Source organism: Saccostrea cucullata, unplaced genomic scaffold (genome assembly GCF_032062105.1).
Source record: "Saccostrea cucullata isolate Sc308-1 unplaced genomic scaffold, CSIRO_AGI_Scuc_v1 ctg406, whole genome shotgun sequence".
NCBI lineage: Eukaryota > Metazoa > Mollusca > Bivalvia > Ostreida > Ostreidae > Saccostrea > Saccostrea cuccullata.
The window spans coordinates 619,101-630,886 of record NW_026930103.1 but is presented as its reverse complement, the minus strand read 5'-3'; the positions used below and the strand labels follow the sequence as shown (position 1 = coordinate 630,886).

General features: G+C 30.0%; 1 protein-coding gene across 1 annotated transcript; it reads left to right on the top strand.

The window, feature by feature from the left end:
- The first annotated feature begins 3,722 nt into the window (after positions 1 to 3,722).
- Positions 3,723 to 11,043, top strand: LOC134282843 (uncharacterized). Its single transcript, XM_062765229.1, has 10 exons — positions 3,723 to 3,804; positions 4,082 to 4,203; positions 4,398 to 4,522; positions 4,858 to 5,312; positions 5,464 to 5,517; positions 5,835 to 5,973; positions 8,566 to 8,681; positions 9,062 to 9,134; positions 9,674 to 10,010; positions 10,139 to 11,043. Exons 1-9 carry the CDS (start codon positions 3,748 to 3,750, stop codon positions 9,859 to 9,861), a joined length of 1,329 nt encoding a protein of 442 aa, XP_062621213.1. The 5' UTR covers positions 3,723 to 3,747; the 3' UTR covers positions 9,862 to 10,010; positions 10,139 to 11,043.
- Positions 11,044 to 11,786: the final 743 nt, after the last annotated feature.

Here is an 11,786-nt window from a genome sequence, read left to right as displayed (position 1 = left end):
CTTTCCTGGAAAAATTGAAAAAACCGTATTTTTTTAACAAGAAAAGAATTGATTAAGATTAATTGTATTTGTGGTGTTTTAAGTCCAACTCAAGATTTTTTGCTTTCAAATAGAGTCATCATTAAATCAATTTTAGATCTCCATTTGACTCTCGGGGCCTTTGAGCAGTGAGAGTCCTTTGTTTTGTTAACACCACTGTGACATGGGACATCAGTTTTAAGATGTCATCCAAATGAACATTGACTTTTTTTTCTAGACTTGATGAGGGAATATCAAAACCGTTGTTTACGTCATAGGTTTGAATCGAGAATCAAAGGTGCTCCCTTCCCTATTAAAAAGGGCGAGGAAAGAGTATGAAATTGGGTGAAATTTCAATAAACAAATGTTTTTAATTGATTATAAGCTTTTAAAAAAATGAATCAAGTTCATTTGATACCGATGTTTGTCAGTCGGAATAAAAAAGGGAAAAAATATGGAGATGGAAAACAATATTCAAGCTCAAAAGTTCATTAAACAATACAAAGTCTGGAGCAGAGCAAACACGGACCTTTAAAACATCAGGAGTTGGATCAAGTGCAATGAAGGGGTGAGCATCCCCTACCAACCTGTCACATCCGCCGTGTGCTCCGTGTCAAGTTTTGGAAAGAATGAAATAATCCATTGACGAATTCGGTGTGTAAAAGATATGTTTATATCTGTTTACAACTATTAATGTTCTCATTGAGATGTTTTCATGGTAATCTTTTGTGTATTTATGGCATTCATTTCACCTATGACCATATAGACATGTCAAATCCTATAATAGTACATGTATCTTTTTTCGATAGTCCACATCTTTTATAGTTTAATATTGATATGACAAGGATTTTATTAAAAGTGAAATATTTCTAATAATATTCAGTTCTATCAGAGAAATGTCAACCATTTGATATTTACCAATCAGGATTACCCACTAATTTGCACTTCATTCAACATATGATTTTTTTCACATTGGCACTGATCGAAATCTTCTATCAGTACCAAACATATTGTTTCAAATCCACAGCCTATGCAAAGTATTTTCAGTCTCGAAATACTGGTGAAGAAAGGGCATTAAACAGTAGATCTCTAATGTCAGCATTTTCGAAATTGAATCAACCATCAAATAATGTCATGATGTAACTTGTACGCTTTTGCCCTTAACCTATACATGACAACGAATTTGCAAGCTGATATTTTCTGCTTAGTATTAAAATTGAACATGCCACTTTCCTCCATGCGTTTTCAAATAAAAACTTCATTTACTGAACATGCAATCAACATAAATGTAGAATCATGGAGATACATTCATTATTTATTCATATTTTAAGAAAACGGTGACAGGCTCATTTATTATCCCTCATATTTGTAACCTCCTCTTAAAAATTCAAATTTACATCCTGTATATACAGTTAATTATAGAATCTAAATTTTACGAGAAAGTCATAATAATCAAACAAACAGATTTTTAACGTTTAGGCGCTTCAAAAAAATAAAAAATAAATAAAAACCCATATCCTTACACCGAATTAATGTCAATTTTCCTTTATTATTTAGCAATATTACAAAACCAAAACATATAATTTTTATGTCTTCAAACTGAATCGATGTGCAAGCATCCCCTTATTACAACCAATTTTAAATTAGATAAGCCACTGACAAATAAGCTTATGTTCAAGGGTTTAAAAACACTGATCTCGCAACTTCCATAGTTGTTAAAATAACATTTTATTGTGAAATGAAACGTCTCGTTGGATAGTGTTTTGTCTTACATGTATCATGTGTTAGGTCCATGCTTTTCTACTTCATTTGATGTATGTCGTCTGCCCGATCAATATATAGGTTAACGGCATGTGTTACAGAGCATACTTACTCCTCCTAGTAAACATTTCTTAATTTCTTACCAAATTAAATTTGGCCAAGCTGATAAGCTTTTAGTTATAGATACATGTATTCTACGACACCTTGGTTTGGTTCTTATTTTGAAATTTTGTCCAAATAATTGATAGATTTTTGTTTTTTTTACGAGCTTCATTGTTTTAAATCTCATTGAAGAAAGATCATTTGGTGGTTGTTTGTGAAAGGACGTTTCATCAAATCGCCATCCCCTCTCCTGTATTATGTTAATAATAAATAAAATTCCTTAATTTTGTACAAATTAGGGAATTACCGGAACTATATTGCAATGAAGTTTTACAAGAGAATTGTAAAAAATAACAAATTTAATAATTAATCAAATCTGTCATAAAACATAGTATTACAAAACAATTGACCCTTTAATTGCATTTTCTCCAGAAATGTAAATCACTTCTTTTTATGCTTTACATTTAATAAAAAGAATTTTGGTGAATTCTAATGCATATTTTTTATATAAATAATTATCCCATTACACATCTCCCAGTTTAATCAACGCCAAACCTAATGTTATTTGTACAAAATTTCAACAAAACATCTGAAATTAGTGTCACTTACCTATTATGCTAGGGAGAGAAGAACGTTGATGGTAAGAGTAATTTTTGCAGTAAATTCACAGCCATTTTTAAATTAGTTTCTATAAAGCATTGCGTTTTAGGACTACTGCATTTTATGCATTGTGTATAATGTGTGAAATACAGTAAAATGATCAAAAATGAAATAATTGAGAAATCTGATTAGTTTTTTCTCCATGTTCAAGTGATAACAAAGAATTTCTTCTGTTTTTTTTTATTAATCTTTTTAATATATAGACTGCATGATCATATGTTTTCATGAATGCATCTGGATAAAATAAAACTATAGCATTAAAAAGTGTAAGGACTCTTACTTTCTAAAAAAAAAATCATTTGCACTAATCTTGAAAGTGAAAAGGGGTGGAAGGGTGTGAAAGTTAAAGTACCTGTGATGTGATGTAAGGTTATGAAATGTATCCTAAGACGTTCATTTTTGCGTTTTTTTTAAATTTGGACTTTTTGGTAAGCCATCAACTTGCCCCAGTAAGTTTCAAGTGATGGATGTTTTATTTTGATAGAATAATGTCATATATACGTACTTTCCAAGAAATTTTAATTTTTCTTTTGTGTAAATTGTAATATTTCATTATTTAATTAGGCAATCAATCATATTATTTCACAACATTAGAACCACACCAACTTTTTTTCAGTTGACAAGAGTCTGAGTCATTCTGAAGTTAAAATTTTTTGAAAGTATGTGATACTGTATAAAAAAATCAATCAATCAATAAAATGAAACTAGCTTGCGTAATTTTATCATGTCTAACGACAGATGTTTAATAATGTCAAAGTTTCAATTCATATGAACTACATAATGCAATAAGTATGTTGCAATGAAAAATCCCATCTTCATTCTACAGGTCAAGTATAGAATTGAATCAACCTTGCCGTCAGTAATATTTCTGTAGTTTAGGTCGAAAGAAAAAAATATCGAAATCTAGAAATATTATCAACATTTTAGATATACAAATTAATAAAAATGTGCGTCTAAATAATTACATTACCAGAAATTTTCTTTCAAATTTCGATACACACATCACAGCAAATTATTCAAATGTTTGTCACAACAAATCATCAACAATTGCATGTGCAAATTCCTCTTGCTCTTTCTCCTTGCTAATTGGAGTTTATCGTTACCACGTGGTTCTTGTAATCAAATAGCTGCGACAGTAGGAAATGAATAAAATATGGATTAATCAGAAGGTTTATTTTTCTTGTAGAATTCTGACTAAACACCAAAATGGGGATTTTATCTCAAAAAAGGAAAAGGAGAAGGCAGGAATTCACAGGCTTAAAGGTTGGTCTTTATTGATAAATTACTTTAAAAGTTACTAACTGTAACTGATTGAAATTCAAGTCTTCTTCGTACTGTTGTATAAATGCATCTAAAGCTTGTAAAAAAAAATTTTCAAAAATAAACTGTGATTGAATAATAAATAAATATTCATTTCTCCAAAATACTTAAACAAAATATGAGAGTTTGTTTCAGAAGATATAGCGTTTCTGTTTAAACATTTTTAGTTAACCTCAGTTGTTTACCTACCCTCTGAAGTATCTATTATGGTATGTTTTAGGCGCTGGCGTCAGGTGTCTTAGCTATGGCAAAAGCTCATGCCGAACTGGACAAAACAGAGAAGAGTTTAGAATATGAAATAGAAAGGGAAAATCGAAAACCACCATCTTCATGTATTGGCAGGTCAGACATTAGTTTTCATAATTTAGCCTGCATGCATTTTAATATATAGCGTGCTCTCTCTCTCTTCCAAAATCAATAAACTCGCTTGATGTTTCTTAATTGTTTTAAAGACCTGTAAAATGTAATTCTGAAACATTTGAACTCTGTTAACATATATATTATCGCTGTGTGATACACTCTCATTGGATTTACAGGTCACGATTTTTGGGATACAATTTAATGCATACCAAACATGTGTTGATGTGTATTGTCATCTTAAATGTTATTGACTGTGTCCTCGTGCTTGGGGAACTCATATTGGATATATTCTATCTCAAGAGTGAGTATATTTTTTCTTTGATATCAAAATTTAGACGGTCACCCAATCTTTCTTTGTTTTATACTCACATTAAGCTCAATTTTAACAAATCAGATAATTCTATAATTAATGCAGTAGAAAAGAAAATCGAGAAATAATAATAATGGTTTAAGTTAACTAGCCAATATATAGCTAGGCTTTACCTTTGATTTATTTGACTGGTTTTAAATTTGGGACATATTTTTTCATTACGTGACTTTTGTTGAAAATTATTAAGCATAGGCCAAATATTGACATATTTCTGCAGTGGCTTTAGAGTGTTCTTCTATGATGTACTCAATAACATGATTTTCCAGGAGTTCTTGACCACGAAGAAATGGCTAACTTATATTTCGTGAAAACAATGAAATCAACATATCCAGAGGATTTACACAACCTTTATGAAACAGACATCAATGTTTTACATTCCATGATTCTGTCGTCTCGAGTGGATTTCACATCGGTAACTTCTGCATCATACAGTCCTTTAGCGTTTATTTCTTCTGTGGATTCTCAACATAATGAAACTAATTATCAACAACAGCCGAAATTGGACAAACGGTCCCTTGAGACTACTGGCGTGTATTCTGAATATTTCATTAACAACTCATCTGGAGTTTGGTCATCAAATGTCAGCAATGATCAGTGGAACTTTAGCAATAGGAGTCACCCAGAAATTCAACACGACGATCACTCACATAGTTTAGAAGTGATTCTAGCTCACAAACTACATTATTGCAGCATTTCTATCCTTGCCATATTGGTTGTGGAGGTATCGATAGTTCAATCCCAAGTTTATGATTTAGATTTATGTTACAGTTCTATCAATCCATGATTTTTAAAAATCAGCTCTAGACTACTATGTGTAGTATTACATACCAAATACAGGAAAACATTGAAATAAATATTCTAATTTATTTCAGAATATTTTAAAAGTAATATGTGGTGGAAAAGAACATTTTGAAAAGAAGTTAGAGGTAATGACAATTAAGTTATGATGTCATTTTGCTTGATTTGATGGATAATATGTCAGGATAAACAAAGTACAGAATTAAGTTACTCACGATGCATTTGGAAGCTTAAAAGGATATCCATGTACATCATACAGCAGAATAATTTTACATCAATTAATGGATTAAAAAAAGAAATGCTGTTGTTATCCTTAATCACAAACTTACAATAATGAGTTGGTTGTTTGTTGCAAATACCATTATGTTGTCCGTTTTCAAAATGCAGCTATATTTCATGTTCCTGAAATGAACATGCAGATAAGGTAACAATAATCTATTTCAAGGTCTTCGATGGTTTTATCGTGGTGGCGTCTTTTGTGGTGGATCTAGTTTTTATAAGAGGACTAAGTGCCTACAAAATTCAGAAATTCGTGGTTATTTTGGCATTTCTTGTGCCATGGAGAGTCATTCGAGTGGTCAACAGTAAGTATAATATTGATTGGTTATCTGTTATTTTAAAAATGGAAGAAAAAATTTAGAGTTATACACTAAATCAGCCGATTTTGTGGCCGTGGAGTTTTCATCTTTAAAAGGACATTCTTACTTTCTAACTAAACATGTAATCTATCAGCGAAAAAATAAGCATCTTAAAAATTGATAAAGTGTCAAAAAAGCTCCACCCTAGTTCCAGATCCCCTATCCCTGGGAGCATAAATTTCGAAATTATAGTAAAAAGCACAGTGTTAATTAATTAATTTTTCGCTGTACAAGCTAGATTACATGTTTAGTAAGAAAGAAGGAATGTCCTTTTAAAGATGAAAACTCTATGGCCACAAAATCGGTTGATTTACTTTCTTAAATATATTAAAGATAATTTTTTGTGGTATAGTTTTGATTTACCCAAAGAACAATTTTAAATAATGGAGCAGATCCAAAAACAAACCATGAAGACAAAATGTATTACGAAATAGTGTGCTTTCTGCATTATTTATAAGATAGTGAAAGTGTATAAGTTTTTATCTGGATGTGGAAGAGAAATGTTCTCAACTTTTCCCCAATGTTTTATTTAGTAATTGTACATGTATGTAAATATTTTTTATGAATACATATTTATAACAAATTGATTCAAACCTGTAATAGTTTTAATTTACCCAAAGAACAATTTTTAAAAATGGAGCAGATCGAAAAATACATCATGAAGACAAAATGTATGATGAGAATGTATTTTTTCTGGATTATTTGAAAGTGCAAGTGTTACAGTTCATATCTGGATCTGATTGAGAAAGGTTCTCAACTTTTCGCAAAAGTTTTATTGTGTAATTGTACTTTTGATTATAGTTCAAGTATGATAAAATGACTTTCCATAGAAACATTATCATAAATTTCAACTCATCAAGATATTTACAACCCCTATATGTATGTAAATATTTTTATGAATACATATTAAGGAAGTAATTCAAACGACCACTCCTGACAACCATTTGACGAATAGTTAAGCGACAGAATGACCAAGCATGTACGAGTACAACCTGAAACGTTACCCTGCATGGTTTCATTAAAAAAATTATCTTGGTCCTCGTGTGTAGCTTCTGTTTTCAAACTGCGAATTTTTTTTCCAATTTCCCAGTGACATCTGAAAGTTTAATTTCTCAAAATAATACAAATAAAGCACAGTAAGGAAATAATGATAATAAAACATTAATGTTTTAAGTTTTTTTTAAAATTAGAAATATATAGATCATATTAATATAAATTTAGAATTTGAATTTTTCATTTGGTTTCTGTTAAACAGTCACGATCTGCATAAATATATTTTCAAAAGCATAACTAATGTATACTGGTGTCTCATTATATCGCGGTACTTAAAACTTTTGCATAAAAAGTGTAATTCATTTTTTTTTTTGCTTTAACTTTCTTCAAATGATATTCATAAACCAAACTATGGCGTAAGCTTTTAATGTCAAATTATGTTCCAATCTTGCATCGTTTAATTTGTAGTTTATTTTTAAACAGGAAGTCTTATTTACCTACTGAATTGGAGAGTCTCCTAGTATCGCGGTATGGAAAAACATGGAAACTTATGGTTGACATAGACTTCAATTCTTATTTTTAAATTTACGATGTAATTCTACACAAAAAATAAACAATAGTACAAACTAAAATCTTTCAAAACATGAACTTTATTATGGATTTTACTAGACTAAAAATTGAGTGGTCTAAATATAATAAAAACGAAAACGGAAATCTGTAAAATTACTTATTATTTCAACAAAAAAAAAAAATTCGAGGCATCTTCCATGCATTTTAATCATCACAAAGAATTACATTTAGACAACAGAGAGAAAGTTTTTTCAACAAAAAGAATATGAGCTATGTATCTGATTTTTTGGAATATACCGCGATACAATGAAACCCGCGATATAATGAGAATCGAGTATAAATTAATGTATTACATGTGGATAATACAGTAGACCATTGTTTGTGAACTCATTGCTTATCATTGATCTATAGAAATACTGAACAGTTTTTGATCATTACATATATTATTGATCTTTGCAACTATTGAACTATTGAACAGTTATTGATCATTACATATATTATTGATCTTTGCATCTATTGAATTATTGAACAGTTATTGATCATTACATATATTATTGATCTTTGCAACTATTGAACTATTGAACAGTTATTGATCATTTTAAATATTCATTGTATGATTATGCATTTCTCAATTTATCTAAAAGTAAAGCCATGACAAAAAACTGCCAAACCATAGTCGCTTTATTCTATCGAAATAATACAAAGTACTCAATTGAGCTTAGATTCAAATGCGAATCTTTATAAAATGGGTTAATTTAGTTATTACGAACTGTAAAGGAAGGATAACTGTAACTGAGAAATATGTACGAATCTTTTCTGACCATTTACTTGTATACATTTGATGGCAGACAGATGAAGATTCTTTTATAAAACAAAAACGACTGGAGGTGATAGTGCCCTGAATGAACAATAAATAAATGATGCAATTTCTGAAGGCAATCAATCATATTAACCCTATTCTTTATCCTTACTTAGGTTTGGTGGTAGCAGTTATTGATCACGAGCACTTCAGGATGAAGCTTTTATATAAGCAGAAAAAACAAGTAGCCAGTGATCTTAAAACGTCTAAAGCAGACAATAAGGCACTTCAGGTACGGGTATTTTATTTTAATTTTATTATCGCGATGAAGTGAGATTCTTCTTGAAAAATGAAAAAAAAAATCTTTATTCACCCTCACTTTAAAGATATAAGAAAAAAGAAAACACTTCCATAAAACGCATTCACACAAGAGCAAGATTTTACACGTCTATGAACCCTTGTATACAAATGTGATTTATTTTGTAGGAATATTTTATAATTCTTAATAGAAATTCATACCAGTTACTTATACATGTTGGATCTAAATTTTACGTTAAACTTGGATGAGTCGGTGCCAACAATACGGGTAGTCAAGCTTCTAAGGTTATGCTAGGTTCGTGTACATATACAATGATCACCAATGTCTTGAGAAAATATTTTGTTTTTTTATAGGCCTGCATTGACTCATTACGCAGTAGAGCTGTCTCTGCAGGTATTCCAGAAGGAGAACTAGATGAAATAATAGGTAAATAATTAGATATAAAGACAGGATTAATACTGCAGAATGTAATACAAACACGTTATATGTATTCCCTTGTCATTAAATGGCCGGTTCATTTCAGGTTAATTATTCAGTATTTCAGTTATTCCGCTCATTATTATTTATTTACAATCTGATGTAAGACTACAGTTCTTGCAATGTATCTTATTCCATGTCATGTACATGTATACGCATTAAGGGAGACTACAAGATTTTGAATAAAGAATAATTAAGTCATAAAAATAAAACGGTGATTTTTTGCATCACTTTCTTTTGGAATTAAAGAGACAAATGATGAAAATTAAGAAGGTTTATAGCCTTTTCTTTATTTCATGTAATGAGCATTCATGAGGTAGAATTGAACAAATGCTAGTCACAAAATGAGCAAAATTTGTTTTAGTCAAATTTCCCTTAGATGAGCAATTCAACTTTTGCATCAACTTTAAGTACATATAGAAATCTTATGAAATATGAATCTTCTGTGTATGCTGGTATTGTAATATTTTTTTTATCTTTTTCTGTAGCTTCCAGCCTTACTCCTGTCAAGAAGAAAAAGAAAATATCAACGTCTATGTTTCCTGCCTCCTTCAGTCTCGGTTCTCTTGGTTTCACTCGGCAAAACAGCACAAAAAACTCTAACACGAATGCAGAGGTCATTTATGTTGATGTTGATAATAACACTTGTTTCCATGACAATAATGACAACAAATAATTGCAAGGGAATATGTGATTTTAGGCAGCAGAATAGCATTTTTACCTGGATCGAATAGCCAAAAGGCTAGGGGATATAAAAATGCTATTGTTTATTCAAATGATGCATTTAAAAAGACATTTATATCTATATGCACTTTTCAAAAACAGGTAAAAATGCTATTGTTTATATCATATTGCATATATTTGATTTTTGAAAACTTCCTGAAATGCATATTATAGTGTCAAAGCAGTTATTCAAAAAGACATTTATATCTATATGCACTTTTCAAAAACAGGTTTGGGAATCACGCTTGTCATATTTAGTTCAGATCAAGATATTCTACGTATTCGGATTAATTTTAGATGAATTCCTGTTTTCAGTAGGAATTATTTCATTTGTGAAATCAATTTTAAATAGACTGTTAAGACACAGATTATCTGCTCAGAGCAGAGGTAATGCAGAAATGGGTGCAGGTGCCTTGAACATAAGCATTTATATACTCAGAGAACAAGAAATTCATACTTTCAATTTAATGTCACATAAAGGTTCAGCACTTTGTATTGATACGTCACTTTTCGAAGAATTTCTGCACAAAAGAAAACAAAAGCTTATTTACATATCCCATATTTTCTAACATGAATTTTAAGGAGAACAAAAAAGTTTTTTTTTCTGAATGTTCATGTTTTAAATTGGAATTCCATCATAAATACGAATCTAGATGTTAGGCAAACACTGTAAATTGCCATTTTCTTATCTGCATAAAATATTTTTCAACGAGATCCCCCCCCTTCTGTGCAATGTTTTACTCCTGTTCAAAATGCATTGTGATTTCTCCGCCAAAAATCTGGATATCGTACAACTTAAAACTGGGAGGACTTGTATTGAAATTCCATCCATTTGCAAGTAAAATCCATTGAGATTAAAAATTTCCGATCGAGATGTTTCCTGACCAGTTTACCATTGCTTGTCTATTTATTCTTTTGAAGGTGTTGGTTTGTATAATACTTTTTACTGTAGAACTTGGAAACGTAAACGTGATATGCTGTGTATAACACAATCAAATACGTTTCCTGACAATCAAACTTTACATGTCAATTATTCAGATCTACAAGGTAATTAAAAACATGTTTGTTTATAACATTATGTTAATGTTATATGGAGCTGAAGTCTTTTACATGAATCAAATTTCATTAATTTAAATTCAGTTGTTCATTGAATGATGCTGAAAATATGTGCTTAAAATGTTTTTCTTTCTGAGGGATTAGAAACGAAACTTTTTGACATCGACAGAGCTTAAGGAGAAAGAGTTGCAAACATTAATGGAAATGGAATTAGATATATGTATTGAAAACAAAATAAAAGATATCCTGTTGAAAGTACTGTTAATTCTTTATTCTTACCCCTGAAGAACACGATAAATTACAAGAATTAAAGTTTCATCAGAGGATTCATCGATAAAGAGTTGACATCTTATATTATTTTTCTAAATAAATAAAGCATAGAGGAATAAAAACAAAACATGATCTAATAATGTAGATTTCTTTAACTGTTCTGATTCATTTTATCGTAAACCTAACACAATATAAATCAATAATTTATTTTTAAAATATTTCTGTTATATCTCGGTTTACCGTTGACCTTTTATGAACAAAAATAAGCAAATATTAATTGATTAAGGTTACCTATTGAACTCATAACAAAAGACCCTGCAGATTCATTCATTTCTGTTTCATATTTACATGAGGAGAGAATTAATGGGAAATAACAATGATTGCGATGACTTCAACATTTCTATCTTATTTGTGCTTTGATCAAATTAATGAAGATGGTATTTTTGTCTCAAAATTAATTTGATACACAAGAGCTGTTCTACTTGCAATTAAATTCAATTAAATTCTAATAAAAACAAATTAGGTTTTTGGTAAAATAAGTTTGTGTTTTAA